Here is a 21,471-nt window from a genome sequence, read left to right as displayed (position 1 = left end):
TGCCAGAACCAAATGAAAAAGCTTTATTTTCTTCCTTAAAAAAAAAAATATGGAAAACGAGGAGGTGCTGTTGAATAAATGAGGAAATGTGGACAGAAGAAAACACCGTGCAAGAAGCTGCAGGCCAGGAGGTGCCTGTCTTTCACCCTGTGCTTTAAACAAGGGTCTTGGGAGAATTCATGCTGAAGCCAAACTGAGTTGTACTTCTAGTGTACCTGAATAGAATTCAAGCCAGTTGGGCAATTCTCTTCTAGCTCTGACCATTAGCAGGAAATATGTCACTAAAAAATAAAGAGAAAAATGAAAGCCAGCACACCAAACAGCACACTGAGTCACAGATAAACTCCATTCATGGGAAGAATTCAAGTAGAGAGTTTCTGGGTGACAATTTCTATGAGGATACAAGCATTTGTTCCTCTTGTGACTGTCCCGCTGTCCCCCGAGAATTTTGGAAATTTGGGGCCAGAATCCTCTGAGAGTTACCTCCCTGACCAGGCAGTCTTCTCCACCCGGGGACTACAAAATAAATTCAGAGGTATGGCAACTCTGCTGTAAATTATTGGAGCATTTAATAGGAGATCCTACCTGGGTAATTTTTCCCATTGCTTAGTACAGTGCTCTGCACACCATAAGCCCTTAATAAATGCTATTACTACTAATTATAATAATTATGAATAAGAGGACTTGTTTGCAGGGCTAGGAGCCACAGAGTTTTTCCTTTACTGTGAAACGGTTTGGTTGCAAGTTGACTAAGCGCAATGCAGGGATGTTTACAGCATTTTATAATGGCAAAGAGCTGAATCAACTGCCCCGTTTTCACAGATTTGCAGGTGGAAAATAAGAAACACCCATCTCTAGTTATAGAGGCAAGCTATTAAAACTAGCCATGGGGGAAAGGTGAAAGGTCAAATGCAAAAATCTGAGGGTCAAGAGACATGCCGTCATTTAGCTGGGGGAATTGGGGGTGAAGAGCTAAGTGATCTTGTAGAGAGGGACCTTCCTCAGGGCTGAAAGAGTCTGGGCTAGAAGTATCTTGCCGTTTATTAAAAAAGAAGTTTCTCATGCTCGCAGCTGCTTATTTTCTCAGTAAACTACAGAATCAGCCTCATTTTTTCTATCACAATTAGCGGAAGTGTGTTTCCTCTCTCTCGCTGTCTCTTTCTTCTCTTCTGCCTTCTCTGCCTTCCCAGGGGTGAGATTTGACCTTAACCCCCTTCTCTACTCTGTGCCTTAGTGTCCCCAGCCGTGGGGTGAGAACTGATACAAAAATATACCTGACCCTTGAGTTGGGGAACCCTTCTTTGGGAGTAGATGGATGTTCAGGCGAGGTAAATTAATTGTTTAAGAAACCCAGAAGACCAGTTAAGACTGCCTTGGGTCCTGAAACCGTTCCTATCGCCCCCCCCCCCCCATCCCCACTTGCTGAGGTGAACACTTTGCCTTGACTTGGCCCATCAGTAAGTCAGTGATCTGGGACTCTTACACGACAAAATCTGTACCCGCTTTCTTACCAGGGGCCCCTTCGTGTTCACGCTCGCTCTCTAGGAAAATCCTCCTTTAACTCTGCCCCAGAGAATGACATCATTTTAGACCGAGCCTTTGCAGGTCCCATTTCCAGCCCACTGGAGGCAAAGGGACATGGGACCAGCCTGACTAGGATCCAGATTGACGGTCTGTGAATCTCCCGCCGAGGGGCCCGGCATAACGAGAAGATCAAACGCAATGGAGGGAAACAGGGTGCGGAGACACGCCGACACTCCCTGTGGTCCAGGGCTCGGCGCTGGACTGGCTCAGTGGACTCGGGTCCCTACAAAGGGTTCTGTCCACTTTGAAACATCCATGAAAATGGAGGAAGAGCCGTGGTAGAGCCAGAGGCAGGGCAGAGCCCCTTCCCTAGTCCAGACGTCCTTGTTGCAATCGTAAACCTCCATCTCCACCCGGTAGTCGCCGTCCATGCCCTGCCAGCGGCCTCCCGTCACGTACAGCTTGCCTCCCAGCGACACCATTCCTCCGTTCTCGTGCAGACTGTGGAGCAACTGCACCTGCAGTGATGGGATTGGGGAGAGGGCTGGTTTCAGGGGCAAGAAGAAGCAGCGTGGCCTAGTGTAAAAGCACGGGGCGGGGTTCTAATCCCGGCTCCATCACTTGTCTGATGTATGACCTTGAACAAGTCGCTTCACTTCTCTGTACCTCAGTTCCTCTGTAAAATGAGGATGAAGACTGTGAGCCCCACGTGGGACAGGGACTGGGTCCAACCTGATTATCTTGTATCTACCCCAGTGCTTAGTACAGTGCCTGACACCTAGTAAGCGCTTAACGAATGCCATTTAAAAACGTGACAGGCTTTAAGGCGTGAAGGCAGGGTAGCACGGGGTCCCACATAGGCCAACCCAGCCTCAACACCTGAGACAGTGTGCAAAGTGACACGAGCTTGCAGGCCTAGACTTGGTCCTGTCAAGCCCGTGGGTGATTCTCTAACAATAATAATAATGTTGGTATTTGTTAAGCGCTTACTATGTGCAGAGCGCTGTGCTAAGCGCTGGGGTAAACAGAGGGAATCTCTAGTCCAGAGGTCTAGTCAGAGGCCCCTCTAGCCCGTAAGCTCGTTGTGGGAAGGGAATGTGTCTATTTATTGTTACACTGTACTCTCCCAAGCGCTGGGTACTGTGCTCTGCACCCAGTAAGTGCTCAATAAATACGACTGAATGAATGAATGAATGGAAGGTCCCCGTTACACTGGGAGCGAGGCCCCCTTCGGAGAACAGAGACTGACGTTTACTAAAACACAGCCGGTCAGGGGAATTCAAGGCCCCGGCTCTCACTTCAGAGACGTGGCTCCATAGGCAAACTCTGAGCCTTTCGGCAAAGGGCAGCTGAGAGGGATCCAGGGCACTTTAATTCAATCACATTTATTGAGCGCTTACTGCGTGCAGAGCATGGTACTAAGCACTCGGGAAAGCACAGCATAACTTCAGAGTCTTTCCTTAATGTGGGGAGACTGAGGTCCAGTCAACTGGTGCCAAATTCATTGACGATCTTAAGTCCCCTTAATACTAGAGAACTGGGCAACTGTGCAGTCTGAACCTGTTAGAAGGGGGCATATTTCTTGCCAAAGGGATTCCTAGCACTCACCACAATAATCGTAGTATTTAGCTTACTTTCCTCAGTCGTTCCACAATCCCCTCATGTCAGGATGCACATGTCAGAATTTTTGGAGCAAGGTTACCCTTCCGGGGTGATTAATAGATAATCACTGCCAGGGGCCTCCCCTTCTCAAATTAACATGATATCCTCCTAGCCTAAGATATGCTGACCTAACCAAGCCAGTGTAGCGAGCTGGTCATATCCCATCACCTAAGGAAGGGATCCACTGATAGGACCAGGAGGAGGCTGAAATGATCCTACAGAGCCTCCAGGGCTACCTTTTATATACTTCCCTAGAAATAGGAAGCTTAGGATAATGTGCTAAATGGTGAAACTCCTCATTGGGCTTCTTGGTAGCCCCATTTTTAGCGGGTAGGTCACATATGCGTGGGGCTGGAGAAGAAGTATGAATCCCAAAAAAGGTGACCAATGCACTCTGTGACATCTATCCCTAGGAGTTCTCTTACACAATAGTTGTGGTACTTGTTGAGCGCTTGCTTTGTACCGGGAGCTCTGTACTAAGCGAATATCCGATAACCAGGTCAGACACCCTTTACTGTCCCCACTGGGGCACGCGTTCTAAGTAGGTGGGAGAATGGGGATTTAATACCCATTTTACAGGGGAGGAAATAGAGGCACAGAGAAGCTAAGTGACTTGCTCAAGGTCACACAGCAATCAATCCATCAACGGTCCTCTGGCCCATGCTCTTCTTTCCCTTCAAGATGGAGGGAAGTCAGTGAGGAGTGAATGAATGGGTTGGTAAAAACCACGACTGTTAAGCTAACGAGATTCCCAAAGCCGATCCAGAATCAGAACTAGTAGGAGAGAGAGAACTTGACGTCTCCCGACATTCCTAGAGCAGAAAGCAAGGGAAGGGAACACTGGCAAGGCCCTCTCTGCACCTGTCTCTGCCCTGTAATGGGGGGTCAGCTCCGTCAGCTGAGCGCTGACGTCATGTGAACAGCTGCGGCGGGATTTCGGAATGATCCTGGGAAACCCGAGCCTGCAACAACATTACACACAGCTTCGTAAACAGCAGCAGGGCCTGGGGAAGGGGTGGATGGGGAAGCGGTGTCTCCAACTCTCTAGTGGTGATTCAGGGACTCCGGAACAGGTGCAAAGCATTTCAAATCAAAACCAAGTAAGACTTCACAGGTTCCGAGCTCGCAGCCGAGAGACCAAGGACCACTCCGGTGCTATTCGAGTCAGCTGGTTTGGGAGCAAGAAACTGAAGGAGTTTTGCTTTGCGTTAGGCCAAAACAGATTTCTCGGGCCTGATAGTTCCTGCCTCCTCGGTCGTTCGTCCAATTAAATGATTTCAGAGTCAAGACTAGAATCAGTCGATCGATGAGGTTTATTGAGTGCTTACTGTGAGCAATATACTGTGTTCCCGGGTGAGTACAAGGCAACTGGTAGACGTGGCCCCCATCCTCGAAATGGAAATGAGTTATTCTCTTTCCGTCTCTACTAGGTGGCTGATTCAGTCAGACGGCAGTAGCAAGAGAGTGATCATTTCATGATCCGCCTTTCCCAGGAAAGGATTATCTCCTATCTACCGCACTGTCCGCACATACCCGTATACCTACCTTCTGCCACAGATTGGCATCCGGGTCGTAGACGTAGACTTTTTTGGTGTTGTCCCCGATGAGATAGATCGCACCATGCAGGGAGGCACAGCGAGGAGAGGACAGGTACTTTGGGATGAAGGGAGATGCAATGACACTCCACACATCTGTAAGAACCACATGCCGGCATTGGAATCGGCCATCCGGTATCCTCACATGGAGATGGAAGGTTTGAACCCCTACTCCGACAACCAGATACCATAGCTCTAGTTACTCCACTGAGAGAAGAGGGATAACTACAGTAGAAGAGGAGAGGTGAGGAATAGGAAGGCGAGGAAATAGTTGTGCAGCCCTTGATGTCTTCCGGAACAGATCCTTACCAGGTGGAGCTGCCTTCGTGTAGTAATCTTACGTCTCTAAATCCCACCTCCTTTCGGTTCCCGACTCCCGCTCATCCTGGGGCCTGGGGGAGCTGGGCAGGGGTGAGACGGGGGGACATTTTGTCCTCAGGATGCTCTAGAGGCAGGGGTTAGAGGAATCTTTGCCCTGGCAATGGAGAGTCCAGAAACCAGCAATCTGCAAAGCAGTGTGGCCTAATGGACCTGGGTCCTAATCCCAGATCCGCTACTCGCCTGTCACACGACACTGGTCAAGTCACCGAACTTCTCCGTGCCTCTGTACGGTTACCTCATCTGTAAACACCTGGTCTCCATCCTCCCCAGACTGTGAACCCCATGTGGAACAGGGGACCGTACCCTGATTATCTTATTTCTACCTCCAGTGCTTAATACGGTGATTGGCACGTAGTAAGCACTTAACAAACACTATTATTATTACCATCGTTAGCGGTGGTATTTATTGAGTGTTTGCCACGAGCAGAGGACTGTACTAAGCTCTTGAGAGAGTCCAGCAGAGTTGATGGGCACGTTCCCTGTCCACAGCGAGCTATAATTACAAGGTGGAACCAAAATCTCAGTTCCCGTTCTCGACCCACTGCGGGACCAAAGAGAGGGTAAGGCTAGACACAGTTACGCATCCTGAACAAAAGTCTGGGGAGTCCAAGCTAATGGCTTTGCATACTTGGAGCCAATTTCACAAAGCCAGCGGACTCCCTCACTGCTGTGAGGTCGGCACCTCTGCTACTTAAGTTACAAATCTACACACTCTCCTAAATGGATCATTCACGCCTGCACCGCATGATTTGAAGGAACCCAACTTCCTGTCAGCAATAATAATAATAGTAATTATGGTCATTGTTAAGCACTTATTTCTTGCCAAACACTTGTTCTAAGCCCTGGGTATTCAGGTTGGGCCACAGTCCCTGATCCACATGGGGCTCACACTCTTTTAATTCCCATTTTACAGAGGAGGTAACTCAGAAGTTCGATCATCTGCCCAAAGTCATACAGCGGACGTGTGGTGGATCCAGGATTAGAAGGCAGGTTCTTCTGACTCCCAGGCCTACGCTCTACTCACTACGCCAAGCTGGCTGGGGGCCTTACTGCTTCTGCGGCCACAAGGGAGACACCCTGCTATTAGATTCATTCATCCAATCGTATTTACTGAGCGCTTTCTATGTGCAGAGCACTGTACTGAGCACTGGAATGTTCACTTCGGCAACAGATAGAGACCATCCCTGCCCAACAGCGGGCTCACAGTCTAAACGGGGGGAGACAGACGACAAAACAAAACATCCTTACTTACCTATGACTGGGTTATAGCACTGCAGGGTCAGGGCGTTATATTTGCACGCACAAGAGCCGATGAGGTAGAGCTTCCCTTGACATCCGACGGCCGAGAAGTTGCTAACGTACTTCAAGGCAGGAGTGATGAGAGACCAGCAATCGTTATAGGGGTCATAACTCTCCACCTCCACGATGTCCATGGTGGTGCCTACAGGCCAAGAAGAGATAGAGGGAGAAGAAATCGGCCGGTCCGGCGGTCAATCATATTTACCGAGCGCTGTTCTAAGGTTGCGTTGTTACGATATGACACTGTAACAGCCACACTTCCTGCCCGCATGAACTTACGGTCTAGGGGGGCTGTAAGGGGAAAGCCTCGGAAGAAGACCGAGGAGGGCTCTTAGTGGCTCTTAACCAATCTAGCGTGCGAGGCCTGAATCCACGCAGCTTATATCTGCGAGCACCGTGGGCCCCTTGATTCACATTCCTGGGAGGAAGAGGAAGTTTCCCGATAAAAAATAACCGCATCCCCACACCAGGTGCAGAACGGCCCAACTCCAGGAATCTAGTCCTTATCTCGTAGAGCAAGGACAAGCACCGAAGACTGGACCGTGGGGAAATACCAGACTTGGTCAGGAGGATACTTCCCAAGGTGATAACATGCCCAGAGCCGCCTCCCTTCTACCGTTGCACTTGAAATCAGCACAGCTGATAAAAACGTGCCGCTTCCCCCTTGCCATTGAGATGCCACAATGACTCGATAGCGGTGTCGGTCCTCGGCGTTTCCTCCGTTACCCAGTGAAGCCGTCCCGGCGTCTCCTCGCACCGACTGGGGTGTGAGGGTGCTTCCGGAAGCAGCGTGGCTCAGCGGAAAGAGCCCGGGGCTTGGCAGTCAGAGGTCGTGGGTTCTAATCCCGTTTCCGCCACTAGTCTGCTGTGTGACTTTGGGCAAGCCACTTAACTTCTCTGTGCCCCAGTGACCTCATCTGTAAAATGGGGATTAAGACCGTGAGCCCCACGTGGGACAACCTGATTACCTTGTATCTCCCCCGGCTCTTAGAACAGCGCCTGGCATATAGTAAGCGCTTGACAGACACCATCATTAAACATAGCCTTTGCGTGCCTTGCATCATCGGTAACTTTACGAACCGCATCACACGAACTTAGATCCGGCATCAGTGTGAACCGTATCCCGTGCACTTACAGGGGGAGGCAGACATTAGTATAAATAAATAAAATTACAGATAGGGACATGAAGTGCCGTGGGGCCGGGAGGGGGGATGAATAAAGGGAGCGAGTCAGGGTGATGCAGAAGGGAGTGGGAGAAGAGGAAAGGAGGGCTTAGTCGGGGAAGACCTCTTGGAGAAGAGGTGCCTTCGATAAGGCTTTGAGGGTGGGGAGAGTAAATGTCTGTAGGATATGAGGAGTGAGGGCGTTCCGGGTCAGAGGTAGGAGGTGGGCGAGAGGTCGGTGGCGAGATAGACGAGATGGAGGTGCAGTGAGAAGGTTGGCATTAGAGGAGAAAGGTGTGCGGACTGGGTTGTAGCGATTAGACTGTAAGCCCGTCAAACGGCAGGGACCGTCTCTATCTGTTGCCGACTTGTTCATCCCAAGCGCTTAGTACAGTGCTCTGCACATAGTAAGCGCTCAATAAATACTATTGAATGAATGAATGAATAACAGAGGAGCGAGGCGAGGTAGGAGGGGGCAAGTTGACCGAGTGCTTTAAAGCTACTGAGTCGGTGTGGCGGCTCATATGCAGGGTTTTCTGGGTCCTTGGCTGGGGCATATTGGCCAAAGGTGGCCATCGTGGCTGCTTCTGTCACTCGGCAAGGGCTTAGGCCCGAGGAATGATGGCATAGTCAAGCTTCAGATATCTTCCCTGACGGATGATCCCCCAAAATGCATGCTTCTCAGCGAGATTCCTCGTGAAAAGGGTGTGGGAAGTCTGAGGAAATCATGCTAGCTGTGAGCCTTCCTCCTTTATTTCCTCTGGCCAACAAACCATCATAAAAGTATGAGTTGGCCCCGACTCTAGGTGTGGATGGTTAGATGTGGGGCAGGGTCAGTAAATGGCCTGGTAAGGACATTTGACGCCTCTTTGCAGATCTAATCATTTCTGGAAACAATTATCAAAACTGCCCGATTTGTTTTCTGAAAGCCGCCCAGACTTCCACAAGGGAACTGCTTCCCCAAACCAAATGGCCTCGGCGAGACCTCGGTATTATTATTGTTATTGCATTTGTAAAGCGCTTACTATGTGCCAGGCACTGTACTAAGCTCTGGGGTGGATACAAGCAAATGGGGATGGACACGGTCCCTGTCCCACGTGGGTCTTATAGTCTCCATCCCGGCTTTACAGAAGAGGTAACTGGGGCCCAGAGAAGTGAAGCGACTTGCCCGAGGTCACACAGCAGACAAGTGGCAGAGTCAGGATTAGAACCCAGGACTGCCAGACCCGGGCTCTATCCACTACGCCACGCTGCTTCTCAGTAAGAAACAACACTGTGGGAGAAAGTCGGTAAATGGCCTACCACCCAGGGCGTAGATCTCTCCGTTGAGGACCGCGCTGGCGTGATTGGTGCGGGGTTTCAGCATGGGTGCGATAGGTTTCCAGGTGCCCTCTTTCAGGTGAAAGCACCAGGACTGGGTGGTGGACCAGGTGTCCACCTGTGTGCCTCGAGATCCTCCTACAAAGAGAAGTCATCAGTGATCGGGAAAATGCAGATTTTGCTCTCACTGGTCCTCTATAGGAAAATGGCTCTGAGTCCCTTGAACCCGTTGACATAATCTAAGATTACTGTCATTTGAAAGAGGCTACGATCAGGGCTACTGACCAGTTTGGGACAACTACGTCATTTCAGGGGGCGGGGAATCGCTGAATCTGTAATAATCATGGAGAAGAACACAGAAGAGCTCTGTGAAAATCAAGAACTTAATTTTTTATGGTATATGTTAAGCGCTTACAATGTGCCAGGCACTGTGCTAAGCACCTGGGGAGATACAAGCTAATCAGACTGTCCCACCATGGGGCTCACAGTCTTAATCCCCATTTTACAGGTGAGGTAACCGAGGTAAAGACAAGTGATGGACCCAGGATTAGAACACAGGTCCTTCTAATGCCCAGGCCCGTGCTCTATCCTCTACGCCAAGCAGCTTCTCATTATTATTATTACTAAGCATTTACTGCATGCGAAGCACTATGTTTAACGCTGGGGTAGATACAAGATAAGCAGGTTAGACGCAGTCCCTGAGAAGTCCCGGAGAAGCAGCGTGGCTCAGTGGAAAGAGCATGGGCTTTGGAGTCAGGGCTCATGCGTTCGAATCCCAGCTCTGCCACTTGTCGGCTGTGTGACTGTGGGCAAGTCACTTAACTTCTCTGTGCCTCAGTTCCCTCATCTGTAAAATGGGGATTAAGACCGTGAGCCCCACGTGGGACAACCTGATTTCCCTATGTCTACCCCAGCGCTTAGAACAGTGCTCGGCACATAGTAAGCGCTTAACAAATACCAACATTATTAACATTATTATTATCCCTGAACCACATGGGGCTCCCATTCTAATTAGGAGGGACGATAGGTATCGTGCAGCTCCATTTTGTAGATGAGGCATTTGATTTCCCAAGGAAACTAGTGGTTCAGGCTCAGAATCAGAGGGGTGCCAGCCCAACTTGACTTCTCTACTTCAATTTAAAACAACAAAGACAGCTAAGGGACTGAAACAAGATGATTTGCAGTGCCAGGCGAATGTAAGTTTAGAACTCTGTCACGGCCACAGATTGTCCTTCCCCTCCCCACCCCTACAGCCTTCCGTCCCTCAAGCCTACCTGTGACATAGATATCATTGTTCAAAGCCACCAGAGAAAAGCCCCACTTATGGTAATCGGGAAAGTCAGGAAGGGCCGTCCAGCATTCTGGCAAGAAGATAAACAGAGTGAGAATGGGGATCGGGGAATGGGGTCACGACACATTCACCGGAGACCCGGAACTGCGGCCCGGAATTTTCTCCATTCTGGCCTCCAGCAAGCCTCGGGCGTTTACCCACCCCTACGCTCAGTACGTCAACTGCAAATGCCAATCAGGCTGCCGGGAATGGAAATTACCTAATTTTTACCAAGTAGATAAAAGACCAAAGATCCAAAGGGTGGCTAGACAGAGGTGGGATGCCAGCTTGTGATGCTCTGAAATCTGTTCATTCTTTAAGGCATAAAATCGAATTGTTCTCCTCGGCGGGTATCGCTTGAAACCTACGGCGCGTCCGAGCTTTCTGTTTTCTGCCTCCTTTCTGACCAGATGTTATCCTGGGGACCTCGGGGAAGCATCATGTCTAATACCTGAATGCCGAGTAGCACCTAAGAAACTCCAGCACAGTCTCTATCGTTAGTTCTGCTCTTTTTCGGCACATCCCCAGAGTCGGAGCCAGGATGGAGAGTTTTCATTAATACTCAGATGAAACTCCGCCGAAGAAAGTTGCTTGGGCAATATTACACCTAGAGTACCAGTAAAGCATCCCTTCCGCTGCTATCGTCATTTTTCAATTACTCCCGAAGGGCTGGTCGCAATCAAGGCTGCGGACTTGGACGCTTGCCCCTCGGCTCAAGGAGCTTTTAATCTGGATAATGAGGGGATAATGGAGAAAGCCAGAATCGTTGGAAATCCCGAACGATGATCCTTCCGTCTAAACTTGCACCCGCGATGTGGTCAGAGTCCGTCCCTGACACTCGCGTCATTTCACCAGGATTACTCATGCCTGGCTCGCCCTGGAAGGAACAGACCATTGTGTCACGGGCATTCACCGGGCTGCCCCTCGGCCTTGCGAGCCGGCTCCCGTCTGGGTGGACACAGCTGCTCGTCGGAGGGTCAAGCCAAGAGAACTCATCTCATTACATCAGCTCGAACTCTCCCACCCTGGCTGATGCCCGCCTCCCGGAGGGATGGACCCCCAGCCCGCCTTACTCGCCGAGTGCCAGCCTCTGACGCCATGGGCCGACCAGGCCCCGGCAGGCGTTTTGTTGATCGGCCGGGGCTGCGGCGTCTGTCCTGGGCTCAGCGAGGGTCCGAGGCCCCCGGCTTTTCAGCACGTCGGATGCCAACGGTCCAGCCCATCACGTCATCTCCCGCTCCGATGACATCCGGGTCCAAATTGGGCACAGTCGGCACCTTTATTACTCAAAATTCTACACTGTTCCCACTGAGGGAGACTTCCCCTTTCTCTTGCCCCGGATTTCCCTGAACAATTCAAAATAAGCTTTTTTTTTTTCCGTCAGCAGCCATAACACTGTAGGGTTAATCCAGATTTGTCAAACAGATCACCCCCCGGAAAGTTCAGCTGCTGTTTAGTCGGTCACTACGCCGCCAAAAGAGAAATTGGCTCACGAATGCAACAGTTGAGGACGATTCGGTGGTGAACCCGTGAACTGGGAGGGACATAGCCAGTGATTAGTAAACTTTTTTATCCCATGACTTAATGCCCCACTGCACTTCATCTCTGAAACATCTTGGCAATGCAGCAGATCTTTAGAGTTTGACAGAATTTCACTTATCTTCATTCATTCACTCTTCATGCATTCAGGGAACTTGTCTACCAACTCCGTTATATTGCAGTCAATCAATCGATCAGCCGATCAACGGTATTTATCGAGTGCTTACTATAATCAAAGCACTTCACTAAATGCCCGGGAGAGTACAAGTGCTTGGGAGGAGCAGCGTGGCTCAGTGGAAAGAGCCTGGGCTTCGGAGTCAGAGGCCATGAGTTCGACTCCCGGCTCTGCCACTTGTCAGCTGGGTGACCGTGGGCAAGTCACTTCACTTCTCTGTGCCTCCGTTACCTCATCTGTAAAATGGGGATTAACTGTGAGCCTCACGTGGGACAAGCTGATTACCCTGTATCTACCCCAGCGCTTAGAACAGTGCTCTGCACCTAGTAAACGCTTAACAAATACCAACACTATTATTATTATTATTATTACAAATGCTTGGGAGAGAGACATATTCCCTGCCCATAACGAGCTTACAGTCTAGAGGGAGAGAGACACAAATATGAATAATTTTCAATATATAATACACAATTTAAAGATATGCACCTAAGTGCTGTGGAGTTGGAAGTAGGCGAATATCACATGCCCAAAGGTGACAGATCTAAGATGACGGAGAAGGGAGAGAGAGCTGAGGAAAAGAGGGTTTAATCAGGGAAGGCCTCTTGGAGGAGACCTTAATAATGCTCTGAAGGTAGTGAGAGTGGTGGTCTGGCACAAATGGAGGGGGAGGGAGGTCCAGGTTAGGGGGAGGACGTGGAAAAGGGGTCAGCGGTGAGATAGATGAGATCGGGGCACAGTTGGTAAGCTGGCGCTGAAGGAGCGGAATAGACAGGCTGGGCTGTTGTAGAAGATCAGTGAAGTGAGGTAAGGTGGGGATGTACTCTCCAAAGCACTTAGCACAGCGCTCTGTGCACCCAAAGTGCTCAGTAAATAGCACCGCTTGATTTATTGATTCATTCACTGATATCTATTGAGCACCTATTCTGTGCAAAGCCCTGTTACTCAGCACTAGGGGGAAAAAAAGCACTGAAGAATAAATTAGCCACAGTTCCAGCCCTCAGGGGGCTCCAATCTGAAAGAGGGGGTTTGGAGGTTGGTAGATGGGCACAGGAGGAAAGATTGACTACATAGAGACAGAACACCTTAAGAATGCAAGGACGGTAAGGAACGCAATAAGAGCTCAAGAGTATTGTGGTTATGGGAGCTGTTTTCAGACTTCTCGACAGACAGATGAGGTAACTGCAGAGAATAATAATAATAATAATGGTGGTATCTGTTAAGCGCTTACTATGTGCAGAGCACTGTTCTAAGCGCTGGGGTAGACACAGGGGAATCAGGTTGTCCCACGTGGGGCTCACGGTCTCAATCCCCGTTTTACAGATGAGGTAAATGGGGCCCAGAGAAGTTGAGTGACACAGCTAAGTGGCAGAACTGGGATTCAAACTCATGACCTCTGACTCCAAAGCCCGTGCTCTTTCCACTGAGCCACGCTGCTTCTCCTGAGAAGTGAGAGAAGTGATGTGACCTGCCCAAGGTCACGCAGCAGACAAGGGGCAGAGCCGGAATTAGAACCCAGACCTCGCTGTGGCCAATTCTAATTTCAACACAAGGAAGGTAATAACGTTGGTATTTGTTAAGCGCTTACTATGTGCAGAGCGCCGTTCTAAGCGCTGGGGGAGATACAGGGTCATCGGGTCGTCCCACGTGAGCCTCACAGCTAATGCCCATTTTACAGATGAGGTAACCGAGGCACAGAGAAGTGAAGTGACTCGCCCACAGTCACGCAGCTGACAAGTGGCAGAGTTGGGATGCGAACCCATGACCTCTGACTCCCAAGCCCGGGCTCTTTCCAATGAGCCACGCTGATGGTAATGAACGTAATAAGAGCTCAAGAATATTGCGGTTAAAGGAGCCGTTTTCAGACTCCTCGCCAGACACGACTGTCCAGAGGACAGGAGTCACAAAAGCCACAGCTAACACCTTCCCCCCTTTCTAAAATCTTTGGGGCCAAACTGTCATCGCTCGAATCCCTCCCCTCCCCGCCCCACCGGATCCAGTCCAGCAGTTTGGGGGCAGAATCCCGGCCCGGATGGGGCAGAGGAGCGGGGCAGTGCCGGATTCTAGACAGTCCGGCCGCCTCGTTGGGCTGAAGGCATTTAATAAATACCGTGGCGAATGAATGGATCAACGACGATAGACGCGAGTGTCAAGTCACCGCCCCTTTGAAAGAACAGGCCGCGGAAATATCCGGAACCGACGTGGGCCCGCAAGCACTTTACGGTCAGCCAAGGGCAGACGGAGGCCAGGGATCTCCCCCATCCACTTTTAGTGGTCAGACCGAATCCTACCACCGTGCTCCCGTTAAGGGGGTACTTACTGGACTTGGCGTTATAGAAAGCGAAGTTCCTGGAGACAGCAGGAGGCTCCTCACTGCTTTCCTCATCTTCGGCCTCCTCCAGGGCTCTCCCACCTACCACCACCAGCACTTCCTCCAGTTTCTGGGGAAGGGCCAGTAGGGTCTGCTCAACAGAGAATGTGTTCTCCTTCTGTTGGGAAAGAAAAAGCACCCCGACAGCGTCAGCTGCATCCTCCCGGTCTCCTGAGGTCCGGTCTGAGGGCTTAAACACGTGGCTCAGTGGAAAGAGCCCGGGCTTGGGAGTCGGAGGTCACGGGTTCGAATCCCGGCTCCGCCACTTGGCAGCTGTGTGACTGTGGGCGAGTCACTTCACTTCTCTGGACCTCAGTTACCTCATCTGGAAAATGAGGATTAAGACTGTGAGCCTCACGTGGGACAAATGGATTACCCTGTATCTACCCCAGCGCTTAGAACGGTGCTCTGCACATAGTAAGCGCTTAACAGATACCAACATTATTATTAAATTGCTGCAAGAGGGATCTACGCGTTCAAATCCCAGCTCCACCACTTGCCTGCGGTGTGACCTCGGGCCAACCACTTCACTTCTCTGCGCCTCGGTTACCTCGTCTGTAAAATGGGGATTAAGACCGTGAGCCCCGCGAGGGACAACCTGATTACCTTGTACCCACTCCAGCTCTTAGAACGGTGCTCGGCACATAGTAAGGCTTAACAGATGGCGTAAATATTCATTTATATTAATATCTACGGTAACCATGAGGACGGTTAAATGTGGTGAGGGTGGTTCGACTCTTCCATGAAGCACTACCTTGTGAGTGTCTGGGAATTCTATCGCTGGGCATCTCTCCAAATCCCCAGGATGGAAAATGCAGTCCTGCTTGAGACAAGAGAGATGGATGGAGTGTTCTCTCAAAGTCTGTGCTACGCTCCCTGATCATTTTTTTGCTGGTGTTTGTTAAGCGCTCACTTGTTCCAGACACTGTACTGAGTGCTGAGATAGATTCAAGCTAATCAGGCCGGACATAATCCATGTCCCACGTAATTATAATTATCATCATGGTATTTATTAAGCACTTACTCTGTGTGAGGTATTGTATTAAGCACTGGGGTAGATACAAGATCATCAGGATGGACACAGTCCCTGTTCCACATGGGGGTCCCAGACTTAAACTCCATTTGGCAGCTGAGGTAACTGAAGCACAGAGAAGTGAAACGACTTGCTCAAGGTCACACGTCAGACAAATAACGGACCTGAGATGAGAAACCCAGGTCCTTCTGACGCCCAGACCCATGCTCTACCCACCAGGACACGCTGCTTCTCTATCAGTTTATGTGTGTGTGTGTGTGTGTGTGTGTGTCTCCCCGGTTGCAGGGGTTTTCTCAGCTAGTGACAGATGTCCGGGCTTTGAATTTCAATGTGTGCTGTCTGAGGGCTGCTCCTTGTCGAGCCAGCTTGTGCCCAGATTTCACCAGACATCGATCAATCAAAGGTACGTACTGTGGGCTCACTGTGATTAGAAGAATAGAATGCAATAGAGTAGTCAGACATCCCTGCCCTCAAGGAGCTTGTAGTCTAGATGAAAGTGCTCAGTGAAAGGGCCACCATCAAAGCCATTCAGCAAGAAGCACGAAGGCAACACACGCTGGAAGGATGTAGCCGTTCTGTCAGACCCCTGGGAATGCCCGGTTACCCTCCCCTTGCCCCGGTCATCTCTAGGGGGCAATCCAAACTCCGCCCCCGTCCCCCGCTCTTGTCCCGGCTCCCGCATCTTCCCAATCCGTGGTCCAGACGACTGCCGCCTCGGAGCCATCTCTAAGCCAATCGGAGGAGGTGACTCTAACAAAGAGGACGTCTACTGGATGTGTGGAGAGAGGTACCATGACGCGTGAACCAACTTTCTCAAGGGGGGGTCAATACTTTTGCAAGCCACTCGGTTGTCGCGTACCCTGGAGAGGTGGATGGGTACGTGAGATGCGGATACATTTTTTATATAGGGGCTTAAGCGAGGCATCAAATGGAGCTGGGTTTAAATAAATCAGGGGACATCATTCGATCATATTTATTAAGCTCTTACTGTGGGCTGAGCACTTTCGAAAGCACTTGGCAGGGGACAGTATGACAGAGTCGGTAGACACGTACACTAAATATATAGAATACTCAGGTAGCTTAGAATTTAGTCCCTTGCCAATCAATCTTCCTGGTACTTGGCAAATCGATGGCGAGAGGCCACTCTAGCCCAGATATCCATTCGAGAGAGAATCGGAAAACTGTAAAGGCCTCAGGATAAATCGCTCCCTCTAGCCTCACCCACGACAACGTCTATCGCCCCAGAGGAAGCCGGACACAACCTCGCCCTTCGCCTTCTACTAAAATCAGATCTTCTCCGGGAAGCTTTCTCTGACCAACCTCTCGTCTCGCCACCTTGTTCTCCCTCCCTTCTGCGTTGCCTAAGCACTTACGTCCATACCCACTAATCAGTTTGATGCTTACCCACTTACGTACATATCCTTGTACTCTATCGGCAATCCGTTTTAACATCTGGCTCCTCCACCGGACTCCTCGTGGGCAGTGGCGATACCTACCAACTCTACTGTAATTTACCAAAGGCTTAGTACAGTGCTCTGCATATAGTAAGGGCTCAATAGTAATAACTGTAGTATCTGTAAAGCAATTACTACGTGCCAAGCACTGTAGTAAGCTTCGAGGTAGATACACGTTTATCAGGTTGCACCCAGTCTCTACCCCCTATGGGGCTCCCAATCTAAGTAGGACGGAGAGGAGATATTGAATCTCCATTTTACAGATGAGGAAACTGAGGCACAGTGAACTGAAGTGATTTGCCCCAGGTCACACCACAGCCAGGTGGCAGAGCCAGGTTTAGAACCCAAGGCCTCTGACCGCCAGGTCCGGGCTCTTTCCATGAGGTCATGCCGCTTTTCTAACGTGATTGACTGTAAGCTCGTCCTCTAGACCGTAAGCTTGTTGTGAGCAGGAATTGTGTCTGGTTATTGTTGTATCGTAATAATAATGTTGGTATTTGTTAAGCGTTTCTATGTGCCGAGCGCTGTTCTAAGCACTGGGGTAGATTCGGGGTGATCAGGTTGTTCATCCCCATTTTACAGATGAGGTAACTGAGGCACCGAAAAGTGAAGTGACCTGCCCAAAGTCACACAGCTGACAAGTGGGGGAGCGGGGATCAGAACCCATGACCTCTGACTCCCAAGCCCGAGCTCTTTCCGCTGAGCCACGCTGTATTGTACTCTCCCAAGTGCTTAGTACGGCGCTCTTCACCCACTAAGCGCTCACTAAATACGACCGAACGAATGAACGAATGATTCCTTTCCCTCCTTCCTCCCTACATAGTCCAGACTCATCCCTCTGCCCATCTCAAAGCTTCAGGGAATTGATCTAAGTTGGCATTCCTCCAGTTTCATCCCCAGTGGGAGAGAAAGGGGATGATAACCAATCCTTCCCTAAGGAACATCCCCTCCTCCCTCTTTCCCCCTCTCCTCCCTCCCCCTCTCCGTCCTCCTCCCTGCACTGACCGTGCTGCGGTATCGGGAGATGACCGACTGGCACGCCTCCGATTCCCGGATCAGCGGCTCCGATGAGAGCAGATGCTGGAGGAACTGATCGGGGAGCGAGACCAGGTGGACCAGGCCGAGGAGGTCGGGCAGGTGGCGGGCTCGGGCCCCCTCTTGGTACCTCACCCACCTGAGCACGGCCTCCACCAGGCTCTGCTCCTCGCGCACCTGGAGCAGGTCGTCGGAGAGGCAGAGGGCCAGCCTCTCCTTGGGCAGCAGAAGGAACTCCTCCTCCTGGGACACGTCCTCGAAGTTTTCCTGCAGGAAGGCCCGAGCCTTCGAGGACACCTCCGGGCAGCCATGCAGCTCCCCAAACTCACAGATGCCCAGGCAGTTGGTGGCATCCACCTGCTGCTGCAGATAGCGGCAGCACACTTTGAGGACGGTGGGGAACTGGAGTCGGTTGGCGGTGCGGATCAGCCCCTCCACGTTCCCCTGGTTGATGGTGAGCTTGCCCGTGTAGGCGAAGTCCAGGAGCTCGCCCACGACCGCGGCGTCCACGTCCTTGATCTCCACCCGGGCCGAGATGCTCTCGACGAAGTCCCCGGCAAACATTGCGTGGAAGTAGTGACTGCAGAGGGCCAGGATGCTGCGGTGGCACGGGAACTCCCGGCCCCCGACGAGCAGCGTGACGTCGGACAGCTTGGGGTTGGTCCGCAGACCCTGCAGTCCTTCCAGGATGTCCTGGGGGTGGGTCGCCAGGCAGAAATCCAGGTCGTCCACGTTCCTCACCATGGTGATTCTTCCGGGGTCGGATTTTCGGCACCGGGCCTGGCGATCTCACATGGAGAAGCACACGGGAGTATTCCTTCTAGGGAGGAAACTAGCAGAAAGTTGCAATCAATCCTGGACAGAACGTCTGGGATGGAGAAGGCCAGACCCGCCCTCCTTGTCTTCCCAGCTTTTACCCTCACTGGGATCGAGTGGGCGACGAGGACGAGTCAGTCTGCTGAACGACGCGTCTACGGTTACGTAGCGCGACGTTCCTCCGTACGTCGAGGCTGCTCGGGATTTTCTGCCGACTGATTCTTCCGCATCATCTCCATCCTCCCTGGCCTCATCAGATAGCTCCCCTCCCTGGCCCTTCCTCCGATCGATAAATCAGTGATATTTATTGAATGCTTATTGTGTGCAGATAACTGTACTCTGCTTGGGAGTACGGTACTTCAAGACAGCACGGCATAGAGGGAAGCAGCACGGAGTAGCGGGTAGAGCACGGGCCTGGGAGTCGGAAGGTCATGGGTTCTAATACCGGCTCCGCCACTTGTCTGCTGTGCGGCCTTGGGCGAGTCACTTAACTTCTCTGTGCCTCAGTTACCTCAGCTATAAAATGGGGATTAAGACTGTGAGTCCCATGCGGGACACGGAGGACTGCGACCAACCTGATTTCCTTGTATCCACCCCGGCGTTTAATACAGAGCCTGGCACATAGTCTGCGCTCATCAAAAAGCACAGTTGTTATTAAGAGAGTCCTCACCCTGCCATTCTAGCCCCTTAACCCTGGGCTCTCCATTTGTTATTCACTGGTGATTCCATTTCGTCCTCCCCGTTAGTAGCTGGGCAATACCCTAGCAACAGTATCATTCTTATCAAGAGCCATTGAGTCGTTTCTGATTCATTCAATAGTATTTCCATTCAAGAGTATTAATTGAGCGCTTACTATGTGCAGAGCACTGATTCATAGCGACTCTATGGATTTATTTCTTCCAGAACATTCTGTTTTCTGCCGTAATCCGTAATCTTGCTAACGGTTCTGCCGTTATCGTTTTTATGGTCTCTAACCGTCTAGCTCCTGGCCTGCCTCTTCCACGATTTCCCTGGACTTTTCCTAGCATTAGTGTCTTTTCCAGAGAATCAGTCCTCCTGATTCTGTGTCCAAAATAGGCTAATCTAAGTTGAGGCATTTGGTCTTCCAAAGACCACTTTGGCTTAATTTGCTCCCAAGTCCATGAGTCTGTTTTTCGGGCAGCCCAGGGTATTCACAGAAGTCTTCTCCAACACCGCATTTCAACATAATCGATGTGCTTTCTATCCTGTTTTTTTCCACTGTCCAGCTTTCGGATCCATACACTGTCACCGGAAACACCGTAGAATTGATAATATACTCGGAGGGATTTCCCGGGCCCGAAGGGTGGAGAAAAACTGCACCCAGGGGTCATTCGATGAGACCATTACGGCTATGGTGGGGGATTTCAGAGCTTCTCTCCTGGGCATCAGCTATCTAGGCTGCCTCCCTTTGCATCAGAAGCCCACCCGAGGCCATCTGAACTGGACCAGGGTGGATTTGGCTCATGACACCGCCCAACTTTCTGGCTGCAATCAGATCCCGGGTCCAGAATTATCTGGCCCCCGATCCCTGTCCCCTTGTTCCCAGAAGTAACTAGGACGGGGACGGACAAATAGGGACTTTAGCGAGAGCGAGATCCACAGTGGAAAATGGCCCTCTTCTCCCCATCTCCCCTTCCCCCTTGCAGCCACAGGAGCTGCTCTGGACAAACAGGAAACGCCTGTTGTACCTTCCAGGTACCACTCTACTGACACACTTTAGGACTTCGGGTTGGTTGTGAGCTGAAGCTGTTAAAGGTTTCACTTCCTAAAAAATGGTTTTAGTTCCAAAAGCGTTCCCTCAATTCCCCTTTCTCTCCTACCAGCCCTCAGCCAAGAAAATGTCCGTGCTCTGTCCCTGTGACTCACGGAATTCCCCAGAGCCGGAGCGAGAGTCTAACTCCTAATTTTAATTCCACCCGCGTCCGCTGAGCCCAACTCCTTCGTCTAATTCCATCCACGCCCGCAGTTCCCCGCTCCCTCCCGGCCTGGTCGAGTCCAGGTCCTCCAAGCCCGGGGCCTTACCTCAGATGGGTTTTTCTTTCCCTCTGAAGCTTCCTCTTCGTAGCCCGTCACATCCAATCAGCTCCCGCAATCAGGTTCGGGAGCACAAAGGAGCAAAAGTCAGCGTGGAAGATCCCTGCGGATTTCCAGCCCTGGAAGGAAGCACTCAGCGCTCCAAGGAGTCCTCTTTAGACGGTCCCTGGCTGGAGACCGGCAGCCGGGGGAGGGTGGGACAAGGTATTTTTAGACAGTCATCGCCCCCGGTTGGAGTGTGGGGTGGAGGGAAGGGATCTGACAGTTATTCTCGTCAGGCTGCCTGCTCTTAAAGTCGTACACCCAGGAGCATCCCGCGGGAGCACTGGTGGTGACCGCCCACGCTGGACGGCTCAACCGGGGAGGAATCGCTTCCTCGGGACGGGATGGATGGATCGATCGATCGCTGAGAGGGTGCTAGCTACGGGTCAAGAGCTACGGGTGGTTGGAACTCTGGGAAGACTGGGGAAAACAGGGAAGAGAGGAGAGAGTTGGGAATGCGTCTTGTTTCCATCTTGTAAGGAGGGACTGTGGCGGGGCGGGGGAGAGTTGGGTTTTTCTTTGTTGTTACGGTATTTGTTAAGTGTTTATTATGTGCCAGGAACTGTACAAAGTGCTGGGGTAGAAACAAGCTAATTAGGTTGAACACGGTCCCTGTCCCACATGGGGCTCACAAGCTTAATCCCCATTTTAGAGGTGTGGTGACTGAGGCACAAGGAGGT

General features: G+C 51.1%; 1 protein-coding gene across 3 annotated transcripts; it reads right to left on the bottom strand.

The window, feature by feature from the left end:
* Positions 1-21,043, bottom strand: KLHL30 (kelch like family member 30). 3 transcript variants are annotated; one of them, XM_029069099.2, is made up of 8 exons: positions 20,738-21,043; positions 17,849-18,710; positions 14,306-14,474; positions 10,219-10,305; positions 8,927-9,082; positions 6,415-6,603; positions 4,732-4,877; positions 1-2,042 (listed from the first exon to the last, which is right to left on the bottom strand). In XM_029069099.2, exons 2-8 carry the CDS (start codon positions 18,620-18,622, stop codon positions 1,791-1,793), a joined length of 1,773 nt encoding a protein of 590 aa, XP_028924932.1. In that variant the 5' UTR covers positions 18,623-18,710; positions 20,738-21,043; the 3' UTR covers positions 1-1,790. The 3 variants fall into 3 exon arrangements, with proteins under 3 accessions (XP_028924932.1, XP_028924933.1, XP_028924934.1); XM_029069100.2 differs by having other exon boundaries at positions 17,849-18,698; XM_029069101.2 differs by lacking the exon at positions 8,927-9,082.
* Between the last annotated feature and the right edge of the window lie 428 nt (positions 21,044-21,471).

The sequence above is a fragment of the Ornithorhynchus anatinus genome, chromosome 7, assembly GCF_004115215.2.
Source record: "Ornithorhynchus anatinus isolate Pmale09 chromosome 7, mOrnAna1.pri.v4, whole genome shotgun sequence".
NCBI classification, from domain to species: domain Eukaryota; kingdom Metazoa; phylum Chordata; class Mammalia; order Monotremata; family Ornithorhynchidae; genus Ornithorhynchus; species Ornithorhynchus anatinus.
This window is presented reverse-complemented; position numbering and strand designations above follow the sequence as displayed.

Excerpts from the sequence above, each read along its gene's own strand:
- KLHL30 (XM_029069099.2), bottom strand. The coding sequence starts at position 18,622 with ATGGTGAGGAACGTGGACGACCTGGATTTCTGCCTGGCGACCCACCCC. Across the intron at positions 4,878-6,414 it reads GTGCTATAACCCAGTCATAG|ATGTGTGGAGTGTCATTGCA; the intron begins GTAAGTAAGGAT and ends TGGTTCTTACAG. Across the intron at positions 2,043-4,731 it reads ATGCCAATCTGTGGCAGAAG|GTGCAGTTGCTCCACAGTCT; the intron begins GTAGGTATACGG and ends CCATCACTGCAG.